The 21,700-nt window shown below is 41.6% G+C and overlaps 1 protein-coding gene across 2 annotated transcripts in view; it reads left to right on the top strand.

The window, feature by feature from the left end:
* The window catches only part of timm50 (translocase of inner mitochondrial membrane 50 homolog (S. cerevisiae)), a 60,829-nt gene that overhangs the window by 5,836 nt on the left and 33,293 nt on the right, over nucleotides 1–21,700 (top strand). For both annotated transcript variants that reach the window (XM_085796592.1, XM_085796591.1), the window contains exons 3-4: nucleotides 2,075–2,106; nucleotides 18,355–18,376. In XM_085796592.1, coding sequence (XP_085652718.1) covers nucleotides 2,075–2,106; nucleotides 18,355–18,376 — 54 coding nt within the window. The remainder of the gene's footprint in view (nucleotides 1–2,074; nucleotides 2,107–18,354; nucleotides 18,377–21,700) is intronic.

Raw genomic sequence — 21,700 nt, 5'->3', positions numbered from 1 at the left:
TGGTACAGGAACAGATGCCAGAGTCACTGGCAAAAACTTTAACTGCCATTTTCTCAGGTTTTAGAACGGAATAAGAGAGTAGGAGATCGTAATTCAAATGGCCACATCTCGAAAACCATCAAATGTATGACTCTGACTAGGGTATCATTTTAAAGCTTATTTTCTAATCTTTCCATTGATACCAAAATCTCAACTTTGAAATTTGGGTCACTGTGACTCATGATGGATCGGGTCACAAATATCAAATCTAAAATTTTATATGTAATTTTTGTATTTTTTATTTATTTTAGGCTTTTTGCCTTTAATGGATAGTATATTTGAGACAGACAGGAAATGGGGAGGCAGAGAGAGGGAATGACACGCAGCAAAGGGCCGCCCGAGCCGGGATTTGACACGGGGCCGGCTGCACATGGGGTTCCTGCTCTACCAACTGAGCTAAAAAAGTTTTTATTAGTTGAAATAATAAGCTACAGCCAAACTTTCCAAAAGTAAAAAAAAAAAAGGGTTTACATGTTTCAAAGGAGGTTAAATCGATTTAACCTCCTTTGAAATACTATGACCCGGACAAATGAGAATATGCACCGGCTTAAGGGTTTAAATGTTTTCTGTGATGGAGAGGAGAAGCACTGGATGCAGCTGCTGTGTTGCTTTGAGCTTCCTGCTGAGACGGGTGGAGCTACCAGCTGTCAGTTAGAGGTGATAACAATAACAGTGACACAGACAGACAGACAGAAGCCTATAGGAGGTTACATCATCAGTGTGTCAGGTAGAAGATACGATACACATGCAGGCTGTGAGCCGGGGCAGTCCGAGGCAGTCGGCTCAGCCTTCAGTCAGCAGGAGAAACACAGAAAGACATGTGAGACAGCGCCGACAATGTCCCACACCTCTGGAGTGAGACTTTGAAGTGAAGACACAGACAACATTATGGACTTTTCCAGTTAGTGAAGTGAAGAGGGTGAGTCGTTTTCCAGCTGCAGTCAGTCAGAGTGGTACAGTCGGTCTGAACCACTGCTTCATCAGTGTCCTCACAGAGACAGAGACATGCTTTTTATATTTAGGCTTTAACTGTGGGACACGGCTGTGTTTGGATTTTGTATTTGCTCTTTCTCAACATGATTTCTGAAAATTATTGGAGGAACACGCAATCACCAGAGAATTGTGACACACTTGGAACTGTTCCCTTTTCTTTTTCTTTTTTGTTCCATATTCCATCCACACAGCCGGCAGAGAGTTTTGTGATGGACATTGCAGATAGATTATGGATGAACATCCTAATGTTTTATAGTGTCTAACTACTTTGGAAGTGAAGGTGTCGGGGAATATTTCTGCTGCATGTGTGGAGTAGTGTCTGGGAATTCATGCTTGATAACTTTGGCTTTGATTTTATCTCCGCTATGTGGAGTAATCTCCTAGATAACCTGCTCCGTGAAAATATGCATGTCACTCACTGTCTTTAGTCTGATATTGCTGCGGATGGTTTTGTGAAATACTGTTTATTTTAGTCCGGCTTTAACCAGACCTGAGTGACTCACTCATATTCTGTAGAGTTTTCAGAGAAAACAAAGAAAGAGAGTTGCTTTTTGTTACGTATGTCTCTTTTATCCTTCTTTATCGGCCATATTTGACCAATAGAGGTAGAGCTTTTTTAGGAAAAACACACTCGGTTATCATTTCTTTAGAAAACTCAAGCCTATACATCATCATTGTTTATTGTCAGACTCAAGATCCATAAAAAAACATTAATTCAACACTCAATACATAAAAACAAATCACTCAATCAATTAATCTGTCCATTTATCAATATCAACAACATATCCTAGACATAAGAGATTTTAGGAATAATAAAAATATTCAAAAAGAAAAAGAAAATTCAGTCCTTCATTCCAGCAGTGGTTGAAACTGTGAGAGCTACACGACTCTAAAAACAATCCTGTAACTAAATGTTAAAGCTCAAACCTGTTTAAAACGGTGGATGTTGTCTTCATATCATGTTGTAATGACTGACAGTGGCAAGATTCTTTCTCCACACACGTTATTAACTGTCTTTTTCCTGTTTTTTTTTCCTTTTCAGGCACCAATTCAGTGGACGAGCAAGGAAACACGGTGAGTTTTATTGTCACACACACGATTCCCCACAGGTGTCGCCCTGCACACGTTTCCAGCAGAGAGCCGTCAGCGCCCGTTCTCCTGGCTGACTGTGGCTGGACGCTTGTATCAACACAGTGAAGGCCCGTAGAGTCGTCCATTCACGCGGGAAATGGGACAATGACACGTGTTAAAGGGATAGTAGCATTTTTTTAAAAGTGGGGTTGTATGATCTCCAAATAGCCCCTAAGTACTTTAATTGCAGTAGAAGACTCTCTGCACTCCTCCCGTTAGCAACGCCAGCCCATAATAGCCCTGCCCAGAGATTTACAACATACAGTGTTGTGAATGGACCGAAAGAAACGGCCTATTTTCACGGCCTAAAAGAAGTTTTACATGAAAAAATACACAGTTCCATTGTTCACTATAATATAATTTTTTCCAGCCCTTCAAAGTGCAGGAAAAACACAGTTTTTATTTGGACCTAACCAACTCACGTATCCCTCCGCCCAGGGTTAGCGCCCGCCGATCAGCAGTTGGTTAGCTCCAAATAAAAACTGTGTTTTTCCTGTACTTTGAGGGGCTGGAAAAAATTATATTATAGTGAACAATGGAACTGTGTATTTTTTTTTTCAGGTAAAACCTCTTTTAGGCCGTGAAAATAGGCCGTTTCTTTGGGTCTGTTCACAACACTGTATGTTGTAAATCTCTGTGCAGGGCTATTATGGGCTGGCGTTGCTAACGGGAGGAGTGCAGAGAGTCTTCTACTGCAATTAAAGTACTTAGGGGCTATTTGTAGATCATACAACCCCACTTTTAAAAAATGATACTATCCCTTTAACCAGAGCTGGGCCGATGCGGCGGGCCGGCGTCGGCACACTTTAGCACGCCGCCGTTAGCTTCTCCTTTCGACGCGGTGGAGATCCTCTTCCTGTTCGGTCGGACGCTAGCGGGCACACTTCACAGGTGTGTGTGACGTGTGTCCGTCTGACAGCGGCGTGGACGTGAGCAGACGACGGAGGGAGCTGTGGGAGCTGTGGGAGCTGTGGGAGCTGTGGGAGCTGTGGGAGCTGTGGGAGGCGTCGGTGTGGGAAAGGAAGGGAGCACACTTATATCACCTCCAGCATTTTGTTCACCCTCATTATGTAACCTCAGGGCGGCACACTCGACAGGTCGCTGAGATTCGGTGTTGGTCTGAGGAACATCAAAGACCCTTTTTCATACCAGGAGTTAGCCTGTCTCCATGCACAAGTCGGACCACTTGTGATCCCATCAGAACCAGCAGTCTGGGTCAAATTAGAGTTCTCAATGGGCCTGGAAACCAAAACCCAACCTGGCCCGACCCACGGGTGTTGATATTTTCGTCCCAAAACAGTGTGTTTAGGTTAGATAGATCCCATCATGTACGATAATGAATTTCTTACTCTGAATTATCATCTAATTCAGTGGAACTGCATCCACTGCATATTTTTTTATCAGTCCTGAGGACCCCCCCCCCCCATTGCCCTCCATCACTCCCCAAGCGTGGGAGATGGGGCAAAAAGTCTCAAATCAATTAGACAGAAATATAAATAGCCTTTTCAATTGCATCATTGCATATTAATTAGGCTAACGGCTCTAAAGGCAGATATGTGATTTCAGTGCTGTATTTTTCAAATACATGTAACAAACAGTCTCTTCAAGGCAAATAACACATTTCAACAGTCACTGTCGCTTCCATATAGATCTAACTAAAGTGAATGTATGTATTCTCTAGGTGAAGAACAGATTTTGAAAATGTTTTTTTAAAAGTCAGTTAGTGAGTTTTACACTAACTTCCTGTGTGATATTTCACAATAAAAGCCCAATTGACTGTTCACAGAAATGCAGAAATTAAATTATGACAAATTTCCCATTAAAACATATGGGATTCAGAAAGTTTAGGCAATAATGATGCTCCGGTTACTGTTTTAGTAGTATAATGATAAACGTCGGTAAAGGTCACTCGATAAAATGATATTTTATCATTTTAAAGGTAAAGTCTGATGCTATCTGCCACCGATAACACCCGCTAGCTCGACGCTAACTTCCGCTAGCGGTGGCGGCTATTTGAGCTATTTGAGCCCAAGAGGACGGGCCCAGTTTGAATGTTTTGTTTACAAACTGCAGCGAACAAAACTCCAGACTCTACCTTTAAATAGCCTTAATTACACCAAGTACCACTAGGGGTTTGAGTACCCCCGGTTGAGAAACACTGATCTAATTGACAGGGGTGTATTAATGCTACAAAGACAAAAGAACCCCAGTGTGTGTGGTCTATTGAGTGCAGTGTTGTATAGTGACGGCAACTGGAAGGAAAACTGATCAGACCAAATGCATCCAAATCAGCCAGAATGATGAGAGAATGAAATACTGGCCTCAGCTGAACAGTTGGCTTCACTAATGAGCTTGTGTCTTTGTGTGATGCTCCTGTTGCACAGATCTAGAGTCCAGGTTGTTGGTGGTGAAACAGCACAAGGAGATAATATAATAGATAATATAATAATGAAATGGATGCGCTGCCTGGTGGGTGTTGATGGAGCAGCTGAGGGAGCAGTCAGACGGGATCTGCTGCTGGAGGTGTCGCTGTGGGAAGACGGGACACTTCAAAGGGCACACTTCTCTCACTTCTCTCACTTCTCTCACTTCTCTCACTTCTCTCACATCAGGAGCCTTCTGTCGGGGCAGAAAGCCGAACGTGTGGCGACGGCTTCCTGCTAAGTGGCCTTTGTCCCTGGGACTTTGAAGCTGTCTGGGTGGGGTTAGCTCCGCTCACCCACACAGGGAAATGATGACAGCTATTGTCTTTATTCAAGGACCTTGCCTCTGACTGGAGCTTCAGCTGTTTCATTTTTAATATCAAAAAATCCAAAGAGATGATGGTGTTGCTTTTGGTATTCAGATTTAAAAAACCTCATAATGAGTAACAGTCTGTCTTGCTGCCTTTTATGGGCACAAGGTTCAGGAGTGAAATGCAGGAAACTATCATTTAGTTTGTGACATTCATGAACCTTAATTCCTATAAACACTAGAATAACTTTCTATTTAGTCTGAAACTGAAGTGATTATTTAGGTTAGTTGTGTTTTTGTGACAGTGCCGGTGTCTTCGGTCTGTGCTCAGCTGACTTCCTCCCAGCAGGACAGGGCTGCTCCTCCTTCAGAGGACACACTTATCTCACCTGCACATCCTGTCAGCGCCCTCGGCTCCATCACGAGACACACTCCTCGTGTGTGTGTCATGTCGTCTCCAGCCTGCAGAGGACACACTTATCTCACCTCCTCTCCCCAACGTGCACTCTCAACTCAGAGGGCATCACCGGCGTGTGCCAGAGCAGCCTGGGAAATGTAGTAGAAATGTGTGTGTGGTCCCAGGCTTCTGGCTTCTGCTTAAGTTACTACAACTATGAAAAGACTTATTTGGCCACTTCTGTAAAGCTGAGGTGTTTACAATGAACAATATGGGAAACAAGTGATTGATTGATAGAACTAGTGGTTTTCATTATCAGTTAATGAGCTAATTGTTTCCTCATTTAAGGCCTTATCCACACGAAAACACGGCATCGTTTCCAGAAATATCTGCATACACATGGATCCACTGAAAACGACTCCAAACCTTATGAAATGTTGACAGGGAGTCGTGTCAGTGCAGATATAACAATCCATGGTGATGATGATTTAACGGGCGCGATTAAGCCGCAGTGTCTGTACACTGTAACGTCCAGCGGTGTGGCTCAGGTTACAGGTTAGAGCAGTGGAGGGTATGGCATCAGCATTCACAAAAGATCTGGTCTGGTTTAAAATGATGAATTAAATAAAAATAAAAACAGCGTTTCCATCTGGATGGAACGCTGAAACGATAAAACAGTTTCACGATGCACCCACGATGCACCCGCTTTATTCACACACACAACAAAAATCATAGTTGGCTTGATAGTCACAAGGTGTGTGAACTGGTCTCCTGAGGAAGCTAACTAAAGCTTGTGGTAGGAGCCATTTACATACATTAGACATACATTAGACACACATTGTAAACACATTTACATGCACATGACACTTACATACATTTAACATACTACATACAACACAACATACACTTAACATACAGTTTGTGATCCCGGGATGTACATTATATATATGAGTTTAGCAGTTGTTCCTTTAGATGACGTTTAAACAAGGAGATAGATCGTGATGTTTTGAGGCTGTCACTCAGTTCATTCCATATCTGCGGCCCCCGACACACCACACTCATGCTGGTTCCTACTAGTTCACGTTTTTTCCCTACAATGAGATGTTTATATCTGGTATTGTGGGTGTGTTGGGGGACGAAGACTGGCATGAGTTGTTTTAGTCTGAGGTTCAAACCTGAGATCACCTGATATATTGCACAAGCGTTATGGAAGTAATTGAATTCATTGAGTCGAAGGATGCCATACTGGGCAAACAGGTGACGAGTAGGTGAATTTGCTTTTGTCCAGGAGATGGCACGGATTATCTTTTTTTGTAAAATTTCAAGTTTCTTTAGATGGCTGGGATAGGTGTTGCACCAGATAATATTACAATAGTTTAGATGTGGTTCGAATAGGGTTTTGTACAGGGTGAGGAGGGCAGAGCGCGGAAGCAGGTGTCTCAGTTTGAAGAACAGGCCTACGTATTTGGATAGTTTTTGGACAAGGTGATCTATATGGTTCTTAAAATTTAAACGGTCATCTATGAGGACCCCAAGGAACTTGGTTGAGTGGACTCTTTTTATCTCTTCACCATCTATTTTGATTTGAATGGCAGAATTTTCCATTTTTTTTAGTTTTTTGTTTGAATTGAATAACATATAATTAGTTTTCCCAATATTAAGGGAGAGTTTGTTTATTTTAAACCAATTATCCACACTCAAGAGCTCATTGTTAAGGAGGTCCTGGAGTTCATTTATATTGTTGTGTGATGTAAATAGGTTAGTATCGTCGGCAAAAATAATTTTCTGGAGAACTTTGGAGGAATTAACCAGATCATTTATGTAGACAATGAAGAGAACAGGCCCGAGAATAGAGCCCTGAGGGACCCCATGTTTGATGTATTTGTGTAATGATTTACTATTGTTTATGTTCACATATTGCTGTCTCTGAGAGAGGTAACTTGTAAACCATTTAAGTGCTAGACCTCTGATCCCATAATGGGTCAATTTATCCAACAATATACTTAGATTAATGGTGTCGAAGGCCTTAGATAGGTCCAAGAATACACCGATACTATAGTTGCCGTGTTCTAATGCGTCATTTGCTTTTTCAAGGAGATCAAGGAGAGCCATACAAGTAGTATTTTTCTTCCTGAAACCGTATTGAGATGACGTAAGTATATTTAGTTTATCGAGATAGCCGCTCAATCTGTTGTAAACAACTCTCTCCATTATTTTGGAGAGTGTAGGTAAGATAGATATAGGGCGATAATTAATCATATCATTTTTATCTCCAGATTTATAAATGGGGATGATTTTTGCAATTTTTGTCTTTTCAGGAACAATGCCTGTGGACAAGGAGAGATTGATACAACAGACGAGTGGCCCTGCAATTACATTGGCAATGGATTTTAAGATTCTGCTGTTTATTTCATCCTCACCTGCTGAGTTGGAGTTTTTCATGGAATTTATAATGTTGAGGACTTCATTTTTATCTGTCGGTTTCAGGAAGAAAGAACTTGGATAGTTTCCTGTCAGGTATTGCTGATATGAAATTCCTTGTGGTTGGGTGATCTTCCTTGAGAGATTTTCCCCTATAGACACAAAGTAATTATTGAATTCATTTGCAAGCACAGTATTGTTGTCATTAATGGAATCGGGAAGCACAGTATGTTTCTGGCCTCTATTTAGGACATTGTTTAGTACCTGCCAAGATTTTTTTGTATCACCCTGGGCAGCTTGTAGGATTTTACAATAATAATTAGCTTTACTTTTCCTCAATATTTGTGTGAGTTTATTTCTGTAGATGGCATACTTATTTTTATTTTCCATGGTTGTTTTTTTTAAGTATATTTTGTATAGTTTATTTTTGTGCTTAATAGAATTGAGGATCCCTTTAGTTACCCAGGGTTTATTGTCCATTTTCCTGTGTGTGACAGTCTTAACAGGGATGGTATTGTGCATGGAATCCCTTATTGCATGGACCAGGCTGTCATACGCAGTATTTGGGTCGCTGCAGAGGTAAACAATGTCCCAATTTTTGGCCTGAAGGCTATTATTTAGTTGCTGTAGTGTTTTCTCGTTTACTACTCTAGTTTTCACTGGGTGACATGAGGGAGGACACTTGAGTACAAGGCTGGAGAACAGTACAATCGGGAGGTGATCGGAGATATCAGAAAAGAGCACACCTGAGTCAAGTTTGGTGTTTCGAATGTTTGTGATGATGTTGTCAATGATTGTCCTGGAGGAGTGAGTTACTCGTGTAGGTAAGTTGATGGTGGGGAAGAAAGCAGATGAATGTAAGGTATTAATGAAATCATTTTTAATTGAGTCTTCCCTGGAAATATCAATATTGTAATCTCCTAGGAGAATACAGTCATTGTTTGTTCTATTAATGAGCATCAAGAGCTCATCCAGATTTGAGTTAAAGATAGATAGGTTAGTATCAGGGGGGCGGTAAATCACTCCTACTATAAGATTCCTGCTTTTATTTATATTAACCTCAACGAAGAGGGAGTCAGTGCAGTTATCATTAATGACAAGATCATCACGAACTTTAACATGCATGCTAGAATGAACATACAAACATACACCTCCACCTATTCTATCTGATCTGTTCTTATGGTGCAATACATAGCCCTCAAGATTTAAAGCATCAATGTATGACTTATCATTTAGCCAGGTCTCACTACAGCCAATTATGCTGAAGCGACAGCCTGTATTTGAGATTAGTGATGCTAATTCATCATGATGTTTATTCAAACTTCTTATATTTAAATGTAAAGTTGAAAATGTATTATTATCAGTTAGGTATTTTAGTTGCTCAGGTGTATAGTACATACAGGTTATGTTCTCACTGATGTCGATACATTGATGCACATTATCTCCTTCGAGATGTAAATCATCAAAACTCATGCAGTAGTAGGGTTAAACTGTAGGTTATTGGGATCACACACATACACAAACAGACAGACACATGTGAACATACATTCCTTAATAAAGTCAGACAGGTCCACACAGACACAGACACACACACACACACACACACACCAGCGCCAACAAAGATGCCCATGCACACAGTGTGCACATATTGGTAATTTAGTACCATTGTAGCAGATCTTGATCCCACCGCCTATTGTGTTTTGTAAATAAGTAAATAAACAAACAAACAACTAAAGTGGTAATCACAGGATATTCCCCTTTCCATGTTTAATAAATTCCATAATACAAGTTTAATAAAACAAAGTAGGGAGGGAATCCCTTGGTCAAGGTGCGGGGTAAAGTAAAGTTAAGTCCAAGTCAGTTAAAGTTCAGTTTGCACACTTGAGGAACAAAAGAAAAAAGAAAAAAAAACGGACACTATCCAAAGCACTTCAGATCAGCTGGCAGCAGCTTTAATGTCAATGCTATCAGGCCATGCTAATTTAGTTATCTCAGTTGTGAGAGGTGGCATAACATTACATTGTCAATCTTTAGCGACTGTTTTTATGTATTTCTCCGCCTCATCGACTGAGGTTAGGTGTAGCCTACCTCCCTCCTTGGTCTTGATGGTGAGTCTCGCCGGGAAGAGCAGGGCTGGCTTCAGGCCAAGTTTATATAGCGCCGACATCACGTTGCTATAAACTTTGCGTTCATCCAGTATTTCTTTCGGGTAATCCTCGTAGATGACAATGGGATGGTGTTGGTACCGGAGCTTCCCTCTTTTGATCCGTGCGACCCTGATTATCTTCTCCTTCGTCTGGAAGTCATGCAGTCGGATCAGGACCGGTCTGGGCTGCTCACCTGGCGGAGGTTTGGCTCTCTGGACTCGGTGGCATCTGTCACACTCCGGGGGGGCATCCAGGATCTCACCGAAGAGCTCTTTCAGCATCTTGGGGAAGAAGAGTGGGTCGGAATTCTCCACCGATTCTGGCAAGCCCACGATTTTAATGTTGTTACGTCTGCTGTAAGCCTCCATGGATATGGATTTTGCAACCAGCTTGGTGTTCGTCTCGGTTAGCTTAGCACACGTCTCTGTTAGCTTTGCACAGGTAGCTTCCAGTGACTGTATACGGGTATCCTGCACGTTTGCATTCTCCTCGAGATCTTTAATCATTATCGAGTGGTCGTCTGCCGTAGCTTGAAGGCGATCAAGTTTGTTTTCGATCTTTTTCATGGATGCCCGAAACTCAGCGGTGAGTGCTAGCCTGTTTTCCTCCAGAAGGCTTGCTATTGACGCTATCGTTAAGGTACCACTGGGTTCGCCAGGTAACTGTAACTCTTCAAGTTTGTTTTCCGCTGTTTTTGTCTTATGCAGATTCAGTAAATCTGTCTTCATGTGGACGGGCTCGCAGAGAAGAATTGTTCTTCATGGGAAAACTAAACAACTTAGTTTGTTTGCAGCTCAGATTCCTGTGTAAGAGCGAACCCAGGCATGAAGTTATGATGCTACACTAATGACAGCTTTTGATAATGGAATACATCACTTGGTGTTGTGTGAATGAGTTCAGTAGAGACGTTAAACATCATCAACATGGTGACTGGTCTACTCAGGTGCATCCTTCCAGCTCTAACACACTGCTACTGTGGAACAGGAAGGTCACAGCGCTCAGTAGAAGTAGTTTATTTTCTGTAAAAATAGATGGAAAAACTCGCTAACATCTGGACCCATCAGTGAGTCTGACTCTGCACAGTCCACAAGACAGGAATCATCTGTCACAAATCTGATTGGTAGTTTCCTCTCCATCAGTGAACAAATGTTTTGAACGAATCATTTTAATGAACTGGTGGTAGTGATTCAGTACATCACTAGTTAACTCGCGTTGCAGAACAGCGCTGCACGGAGCCTCCTAAACAGAAATGATTATTGATTTCTGAATGAATGGATATGTTGCTTATTTTTTGTACAATTGTAGGGGAAACACTGGTTTAGTTTTATTTAGTTCAACAAGTGATGAAGCAGTTTTAGTTTATATTTTTAGGAATTGACTACGGTAGTTTTTATTCTAGTTTTTCAGGTTTTCGGAGAAAGCCTCTGTGAGACATCTGAAGATGAACTTCTAGATTTGTGGGGTTTTTCCCTTTTAGTTGCATCCCATAATGTTCCCATCAGTCCTCCTCACTCTTATCTACCTGTGGGTCGTACTCCGAGTCGTCCCATATTGAGCTGTGGTGTTTTCTTCCTGCAGCTTTTGACATCTCTAAGAAAACTACTAAGCTGATGTTATCTGACATTCACTTTAGTTTTAAATTGTACATTGTAGTTTTTATTTAGTTCTCATATTTATTTTTTTCCCTGCTCGTCTTAGTTGTAGTGAAGTGTAACCACCCCGGTCTGCAGAGGGACGGTCGGGGTTGACTCACGGGAACGAGGGTCCGTCCTCTCCTCCGTGCTGTATTGTAAAGGCCGGTCCCTTCCCGCTGTCACACGTTATAAACCGCTTGGCTGTATCCTGTCTAGGCAGACTGAATCACTTCAAAGCTCAGGCACACTTCTCCCACCTCAGCCCCCCCTCCCCCTCCCCCCTCCCCCCTCCCCCCTCTCCCCCCTCCCCCTCCCACAGAGGACACAGACCTGCAGCTGCCAGAGGTGAAGCTCTGGGAAGAGATTCTTCAAAGGACGCTCCTCTCGTCAACTTTACATCTTATTATGCTCAGACTTCTGTCTGGTTGGATGTGAGGGGGAAACCGCAGGAAACCAGAAAAATCAGCCGCTTCTTAAAGGGATAGTTCACCCAAAATTCAAATTGCACTCATTATCTACTCACCCTCATGTCAAGCTCCTCTTCCTGGTTCGTCTAAATTTGACAAACCGGGAAGAGAAGCTTCCGCTACAAACAAGCTTGAAATATAGACTTATTACATTTTTTTCAGAACAATTTCGCATTTCGGGGCTTCAGTACACGACGGACATTACATACGAGCAGCATGGAGGTATTTGGATGTTTTTTGGTGTGTCTTTTTGTTACGAAGAAAACAAAGTGGTATCCATTTGCAACCGTCATATGGACATGCACTGCTACGCCGAGACCCCCTGTAACTCAGAGAAGCCACGGAGGACTCTGAAACTTCTCCCAGCCCTTAGTCCACATGAGGGGGAGGAGATAATGAGTGCAATTTGAATTTTGGGTGAACTATCCCTTTAAAAACACCTCTTCTTGTTTGAAATATTGCCGTGGCTTCATCCGAACACACCCCCACACAACGGGTCCAGTCTAATCCGTTAGACTCGATGGAATCGTCTAAAACTTGAAACATGTCTTTCCCAGTGGTTCTTCTTTCAAGTGCTTTACAAAATACTATTTCCTCCACAAATCTTTCATGGGAAATAAATCTAATGTACACAAGCAGTTGGGCCTGATTGGATAAATCTGTGCTCTCATCCAGCTGAAGTGCTGGATCTCACCTGCTTGCTTGCCCGACCAAATGCTCTTCTTTACGTCTGAAGAAGTCTATCGTTTTTTTTTAGCCTCTGTTGGATGTTTTTGTGTCAAGTGACGCTGAAGTTTCCAAGGTTTTAAACACTCAGAGTCGTTTGAGACGGTCTCCAGACAGAGGACGCATTTCAGACAATCATGGCCATTTTTCTGTCTGGCCTGACTCGGCACAACTGAATTGCAGATATCTGCAATGACGTCACTGAAAACGTCTCTCCACACATCTTAAATGACAATTTCAGATATCTGTAATTCAGTTTTGACTAGGCAGAAAGAAAGTTAAAGATATCTCAAACATCATTATGACAAGTCTGAATTATTGGCTCCGCTCCTGCCTTAAATCGGGGGCGGGCCCTAATTTGTCCTTAATCTGTAATGTCATTTCGCCTTGTCAAAACTCTAATTCAAAATATCTGTAATTACATTCTGACCAGGCAGAATGTAAGTTACAGATATCTCTAATCAAAATTCAGTTCAAGATATCTATAACGTGATAATATATATGTACAATTAAATAATTTTTCCAGTTTGAGATATCTTCAACGTCATTTTGACTAGTCATAATTCCATTTACAGATATCTATGACGTAATTTCGCCTAGTCAAAACTTAATGTAAGATATCTGAAAAGGGACATGTAGATCTTTAATTGAGGTGAATTAAAGATATCTTGAACTGAAGTTATGACTAGTCAGAATCAAATTGTAGATATCTCAAACTGGAATTACTACTAGTTGCAATTCAGTTCCGTAATTCACATAGCGGATATCTGCAACTTGATTGTAGATGTCTGTAATGACAAACCCCGGCATACACATGAATGGCAAAAGTGACATAATTTGTCCTAGGAAGAATGTAGTTGTGGATAAAATCTGAAATGTTCTTTTTGACTCGGCCAAACTGAATCACAGATATCTGCAACACATCTCCAGTCTGGCTTTTAAATGTTAAAATGGCTTATATGATCACTCAGGTATGCATGTGTTTCCAGGTGAGACAGTGACTGGACTTGACGTTCATGTCCACAGATGCAGATTACAACCCAGAGTAGAGTCAGGAATATGTTTGAAAAGTTGAAGAGCAGAGTTTGTGTTTTTATGATGTGAGACAAACATCTGCAGGCGCTTTTCACTTTGTGCCGTGCTTCTAATGTTGCATTATTGAATAGGCTCCACAGATGTTCTCCAGCTGTGGTAATCAGCTCTGATATTATTAGACAGGAAAGGAACCGGGGTGGTCTGTATCTGTTGATCAACTGATAACTTGTCTCTGGACCTGACTGAGATCTCACAGAATGTTTGTAACCTATTGTTGATGTTTGAAAGCCTGTTTAGTTGTTATCAACTTGTTTGCCATGTGAGAAAAAAGAAATAGTGATGCATTATGTTATTTTGGCATTAGTGAAATCAAATCAAATCAAATCAAAATCACTTATTTATCCGTCAGATTTTTGTTTGCAACGACAAACTGGCATCACACCAGCAGCCTCAACAACACATCACATTACTGTAGCAACATAAACACATGTTTACACTGCAGACAGGCGCAGCAATAAGTAAACATCATGATAAATACTGTGTAAAAAGTAAAAAATGATTAAAACTGTACCATATATCTGTTCAGGAGTGGAACTGAGGTGGGCTGATCTTGAAGATATTTTGTTTAGTCTGTTACGCTGGTAGATGGGCCTGAGTTTAAAAAAGAGATTTTCCGATTCATATCTATCTTGATTTGAAAGGTTGGACATGAATTCATAAAAGCCTTTGTTTGATCGACTGTGCCATTTCCTGTTAGTCTCAGGCTAACGCTGGGATCCCACGCTGCTGTTTACATTTTGTCGTGTCCACTTCCTGCTGAAATGCAGCACTTATTATCAACCATGACTGTACAGTTTTTAATGTAAACATTCATATTTTCAGTAATGCACCAAGTTGGAGAGTTTCATCTTTGTATGATTTGCAGCAGTAGTTCTGTGAACATCTGTCACAGCCCAGGAAAACTGGTGTGAAACTGAAGCGAATGGGACATGGAGTGATACCCAGCCTTAGTGGCAGATGCTGAGTGAACCACATCAAGCTGTCATGTTGAATGTGAGGATGGGTCTATTGAAGCATTTGTAGAACGCCACAAGACCTGATGATGAACCTGAGTTTAGTGAAGTTAACAGAGGAAACACAGGCGTTGTTGACGTTTAGAGAAAAGCTGATCGCCGTGTGAGTTCTTGATGAATTATTCTACCAAGATATTCACATGATTCAACCTTTTCTGTTGCTGATGTGAAGCATCAGTATGTCAGTGGTTCTCAAAGTGGGGTCTGGGGACCCCCAAGGGGTCCTTGAGAGGGTTCAAGGGTTGTTGTTTTCTTGAAATTTTACCACTTTTTTCTAGAAATTTTAAAAACCTTTGTTCTAGATTTTTTGAACAACTTTTCTCTAGAAATTATATTAATTCTTCCAAAAATATGAAAAACCTTTTCCATAAATTTCTATAAAATCTTTTTTTTTTAAAACTTCACGCCATTGGCCCTAATTTAAATGTACATTGCCTAAGAAAGTAATGTTATTCAGTCTCATAACAAATATTTGTGTGTTCCTGGTGTTTGTCAGATGGGGGTCCGTGGTCTTATTTCTATCAGTGTAGGGGGTCCCTGGTGTAAAAAGGTTTGAGAAGCACCACAGTGTGTGACGTTGACCTCAGTGTCACTCCCTCCTGTGTCCTGTAGGTGGCGCTGCTGAGGCAGTTAGGAAGCAGAAACAGAGCAGCAGCTGAGACGGCTACAGGCTCAGTGATTGGTTATTGATCCATCCGGCTATAGGACAGTTACCCAGCATGCATCTGTGTCTCGTGCTGAGTGTTGATGTGTGGGAACCTGCTCCTGTCCTGCTCTCCCAGGCTGCAGTCCTGCCGTCATACCGAGGCGTCGATGGGCTTTAACGGCCTGTTTCACACCTCAGGCCTCACTAACCCCCCCACACACACCCCCACCCCACCAAACAACACACACACACACAGCAGCTGAGCACCTTCCCAGTTCACTGCTGCATGTTAGCATCTGGTCTCCCCCAGACCTTAGACAGGTTCATCCTCTATAATAGAAAAAAGGTGAATCCAAGACACTCTTCTAGGTTAAAGAAGCTTTAAGCAGCTGATTTGATCTGTTCTATTATAAACTAGCATTTGGATTGAAACGTTTTTGGTTTTTTTAACCTTGGAGGAGTGGCTTGGATTAAGGCTTCAACTAACGATTATTTTCATTATCGATTAATCTGTCGATTATTTAAATGATTATTTTATTATTATTATAACCTTTATTTAACCAGGTTTGTCCCATTGAGATCCAAGATCTCTTTTGCAAGAGAGACCTGGCCAAGAATGACAGCACAGTTTCAACACATAGTCACATTAATTAAAAACATAAAACAAACAAACTAAATTGAATTAAAAAAAAAAAAAATTAGTTAAAATAATTTACAAGATTAGTCAAACATTTGCACTCAATTAAAACATTTGCACTCCTGAAGCCTGTATGTGATGGAATTTATCATGGACTTGAATACATTCAGAGAGACCAGACTTTGGAGTTTGAGCTTTGACTGCAAAATGTTCCAATTAATCGATTAATTGTTTGACATTTTTCACATTTTTTAACATTTTATTGACCAATCAGTGTTTCTCAAACCACAAGATGACATCCTCAAATGTCTTGTTTTGTCCACAAACCAAAGAGAGACTCCGTTTATTGTCATAAAGGAACAAAGAAACCAGAAATATTCACAGTTAAAAAGCTGAAATCAGAGAATTTGGACTTGTTTTTCTTAAAAAACCACTTAAACCAATTATTCAATTATCAAAATAGCTGACAATTAGTTTAATAATCAATTATTGTTCAATTAATTGATTAATTGTTGCAGCTCTACCTTGGATACACCCTTTCTTCTATTCTTGTGATTTCCATCTTTTTTATCCAAAAAGCATCTTGGAACTGGTTGAACTGAGCTGCTGCTGGTGGGAAGGAACCGTTTCCCTCAGTAATATTGTGAGGCGTTGACCTTTAATCTGTAAATTCAGATGATGTCAATGTTGTGACTTGATGCTGTATAAAGAAAGTTGAGTTGAACACCTTCAGACTGCAGACACGTGGAGCTCAGGAAGTCCTGGTTGTAGCCTGGAACACAAGTTGAACTCCTGCTGGTTCACTCAGTGGCTGTTCAAGTTGAGTTTTAAAACTAAAACTAAAGAGGAGCCACAAGACAGAGAAAACGTAAAGGTCAAGGTGAAAGGTCGGAGGGTGTAGGTCTGTCCATGGTGCTGTAGGAGTAGCAGCGTGTGGTCATGAGGATGAGGAGTAGAGTTGTCACGGGGCTGAAGATGAAGACCCGACCGACCCAGCCCGACTGCAGGTGTTGAAGCCCCGACCCGACCCGACCCCAGTCTGTTGCCTGAACCTGGCCCAAAGGAAAGGACACGGGTGTGATGAGTAGTGACAGACTGAGTGTAGTTCAGACTGTGGCCACCAGGGGGCGTCCTCCACTGCTGCTGTGAGCTCTGATCCACCCTGCACAGCTCCTTCTCCTCCTCTACCACCTCCATCACCTCTCCTCCTCCTCCTTCCATCACATGTCCATCCCTCTATCTCTCCCACCTTCTCCTCCTCCCTCTTTTTCCTGCCTCTTGTTGTCACTCAGACTAAACTCTTTATTTATTTGTAATTTTATAACTAACTTTATTTATATAAGGGATAATGCCCGACGAGGTGTCCATTATCAGAAATTAATGGACGACGCGGAGGCGTAATCTCTGATAATCGATAAAAGAAAGAAAAGAGGGACCCGCTGTGACCGCAGCGTGTTGCCATGGTGACTCTGCCACAGCCTGGTAGTTGATCAGTGAAGGGAGGTGAGGTGACGGCTTAAATGTTACGTGACACTAAGTTTTTCAGAGGTCCAGTGCACTTCTTACCGCTGGTGTGTTTACAGACTCCAGTGCCGTGATGCGCTGAAAAAAAGTTGTTTTGGTCCGAGTGTCCGTTGCCGTGGTTACCAACAAGCGTTTGAGCCAGCGCAGTAATATTTAGAACGTAATCAGGCTATTTGACCGGAACATCTTCATGGGTGTCCATCATAGATATATATATCTATTGGGTGTCCATTATCACTTTTTAATGGACACCCCGCAGCCAATCAGAATCGAGGATTCACCCAGACCATGGTATAAAAATGTATAAATAATTTTATATAGTTATAACTTGATGATGGTTTCATTTTCTAGATCTTTTATTGAGTCGTTTTGCCTAATCTCTTTATTCTGGCTGAACAAATAGGTGTAAATGCTCTTTTATCAGTGAAATCACTTCACTCTACTCTTAATCTGCACTTTTCCTCACAAAACAGTTTTACTGGGTCTTAATTCAGGCTTTATGTTCTTCTGTCCTCATTCTATATTAACTTATATTGTTTTGATTGTCTCTGTGTTGTTTTCCCTGATCTGTGGTCAGTCACGTCAGCCTCTGCTTGAGGGTTACCTAGGAAACTGGTTCACTGTTGGGTTGCTCATGATATGACACTTTCACTGTTGGCAGCATGCCCCGATTGATTGATGGATGGATTGATTTATTGATTGATGTGTATAAAGATTTTAACCATTTGTCTCCTTTTCTTCTCTGTGACAGATTCCAGATGAGTTCGACAGAGGTGAGTGTCACCACACTTTCATCTGTGTGTGTGTGTTGTTGTTTTCACCCTGCATTGTTGTGTGTCAGGGTTTGTTTGAATGATTGATCACTTCACAACAGACCCTCAGTGGCACTGCCAACTGCTTTCACTGTGTGTGTGTGTGTGTGTGTGTGTGTGTACACCAACCATCCATATGCCACTGTCTCAGCCACATCCCCACCCCACCCCCAAAAAAAAAGAAATATCACTGCCCACAACACACACACATTGACACATTGGGATGAAATACCCAGAGAAAGACATTTGGCAACCAGCTCAGCTTCATAAGACAATAGTTAGAGTCAGATAATTAGTAAGTGGTTCCATCAAGTGCAGGAAACAACGACTCTCATTGACATTTTTCTTTTTCCATGACAAGAGATGAAAGCGACTTGAGCAGTTTTGTGTAAATGTCCATACTGCTGAGTCATTAGAGCAGCCTGGAACAGAGGTGCAATAGAAAAACATTAGTTGAAAAGAGGAGGAAGAAAAAAAAGTCAATAACAACAGAAACTCAAGAAATTCACTTTGTTCCCATGCAGGGGCTAAACCGATACAGTTGTTGCATTCTTCTTTTGGTTTAGTTTGTGTTCACACGGTCCAAAGATGTAAACAAATGCCAGGAGCAAACCAGCTGTTCTCTGATTGGTCAGAAATCTTACCTGGAAGGAGGAGGAGTCTACCTGGGAAAATCAATCAATCAATTTGTTTATTTCGGGCATGTCAATTTAAATAATCATCATCACACTTCATCTCAGTTCAAATAATACAATACACATGGCCGAAAGGGAAAAGCGGGAGAAGCAAAAGCTGATCTAGTCCCGCCCCCATTACCCACAGAATAAAAATCTTTTCATAATGTTTTCTTTTCTTTTCTTTTTTCACATTTTGATATAACATTCTTTTACTGATGACATTTTGACATAACATGTTCCAGCTGTAGGTAGTATACAGATCATATCATTATCTTTTATTTTCTTTTTGCTTTTTTACATTTTGATATAACATTCTTTTACTGATGACATTTTGACACAACATGTTACAGCAGTAGGTAGTACACAGAGCTGAAGTTTAGCTCTAGACAGTACATACAGATTACGTGTGTGTCTGCACATGTGTCCATATTTGTCCATCATGAGTGAACAACAGTCTCATCTTGTAGCCTGGCATGTCACAAAGTCACGGTCCAATCGACAGAGAGCAAAGTCCAGTGTACTGATTATTTGTTGGGATGGTGTGAGGGCCCTTTTTTGCCATTTTCTTTTATTCATCCATCCATTCATCCAAATCCGACCCGGTCTGAACCGTGGTTGAAGACTGCAACCGACCCAATCTGAGTCATTTGTGTGTATTGTCAGCCCGATCCCGACCCGAACACGGCTCAAAAAATAACAAAAAAGCGAAGCTGACCCCAGTCATCTAGGTATAGGCTGTATATTTTGGGCCCAGACCAACCATCGTTGAGAACCATTGAACATCAGCAGTGTGTTGCGTTGCGTGTTGTGTCGGTTGCTGAGTGGATTGATGACCCCCCCCCCTCTTGCTGATCTCGGCCTGCTTGTTTCATCCCACATCCCAGCCCGTTGTTGGTTTTCAACTTACGCCCAAACAAACTCATCTTGACATCACAAATTTCTGGCGACCCCAGTGATCACGTGACTCGCCATCGTCAATCAAGATGCCCCAGCTCAGATATTCAGGGCCACGGGGGCAGTCGCACCGAGCACTATTGTTGTACTGTGGACTTTTTCCTACTTATTTTTCATCTTCCAGACAAATTTTGATTGGCTGCTTGTCCTACAGCTTTGAGAGGACCCAGACCAATTATATATCAAAACGTACGGTCGGTGTGCTATTAATTTTCTCAACAGAATACGAATTTTTCGCGACGTAAGTAAGGTCAAGTAAGGTTGTGGGTTTGATTCCCCTGTTGACAGATATGGTATGCCCGGCAGAGGAAATGTTCTAGTTTTATATGCTGCATTTTATTTGAACTCGATTTATATTCGAGTAAGTGAAAGTATAGAATACAGTTGTTTCAGATGGTGTGTGGTGTTTTTAATCATGCTAAATGAAGTTGGACTGGAGTATTGAACAGAGTGATTGTGGCTCAGATGGTGTTAATCTTCTGACACAAGTTAACTCTGCCTCTGATGGATCTATACATTGATCCTCTGTGATTGGACCCCCCCCCCCCAGCTGAACGGATTCTGATGGCCTGCTGCTAATAATCACCTCAACAATAACTCTCTGTCCCCCAGGTCTCTCGCCTCGCACATATCCCGCCTCCTGTTTCCATCCCAGAATAGTCCCCAGGGTCCACTTTGTCCTCATCTGACTATAGAACTGCACTTCTTCATCCCTCCCTCCCTGTCTGTAACTTTATGAGCGCTGTGTCTGTCCATCCTCCTCTCTGTCTCCATCTGTCCGTCCATCATGACTCAGCAGCTCACAGAGCTAAGAGAGAGAAGGCAGGCAGACAGACCGGAGGATGGGGATGGGAACGCGTGGTTGGTTGTGTTGTGTGGGCGGGGCCATGGATGGATGGATGGATGGATGGGTCGGATTGATTGATGAACAGAAGGAGGCAGGACTGGTCCTCTGGGACAGGAAGATATTGACAGAAGGATTACTAGAATCAGCAGGCCATCAGAATTCATTTAGCTGCACCACCACACACACACACACACACACTCACCCGTCCACCCCCTGTAAAATTACCACTAAGTTCCTGCAGTGGAATCGGCCCTTCTGACCCAGTGTGTGTTGTGTTTAGTAGGCTTGGGCGGTATTACGGTAATACCGTATACTGCAGGTGTTGAAAAATAGCAACGGTATCAGTTTCAATACCGTCGTGAAAAAATGTAATGCACTTATACAGGAGATAAGGATTAAATATTAAATAAAAGTAATTTAATGTCTAAAATTGATTATATGTCCAGTAGCACTTATGTGTGGTTGAATTTTCAGTTAGGTTAATATGTTTTAGCCTACTTTTACCTGCAACCAATCGACCAATGAGATTTTGGTCTGCTAATGTTTAGCCCTAGTATTCAGTTTCTGAATGGTGAAGAAGACACAAGCCAATGTTTAGTAATGCCACTTACGTCATCATTTTTAATTAGTCACGGTAATACCGTATATGTGGTAAAATGTGGAGGAAGTTTGACGGTATCAAAATTTGGATACCGCCAAGCCTAGTGTTTAGTTTAGTTTAGTTTACTTTTCTTAGTGAAATTGCACAAAATTAAATGAGTGACCTAACCCTCCCTAATAAGGGATGAGTACCGAATTCGGTTCAGT

The sequence above is a fragment of the Trachurus japonicus genome, chromosome 13 (assembly GCF_045865225.1).
Source record: "Trachurus japonicus isolate A0001 chromosome 13, Traja_1.0".
In the NCBI taxonomy this organism is placed as follows: Eukaryota; Metazoa; Chordata; class Actinopteri; order Carangiformes; family Carangidae; genus Trachurus; species Trachurus japonicus.
This window is presented reverse-complemented; position numbering and strand designations above follow the sequence as displayed.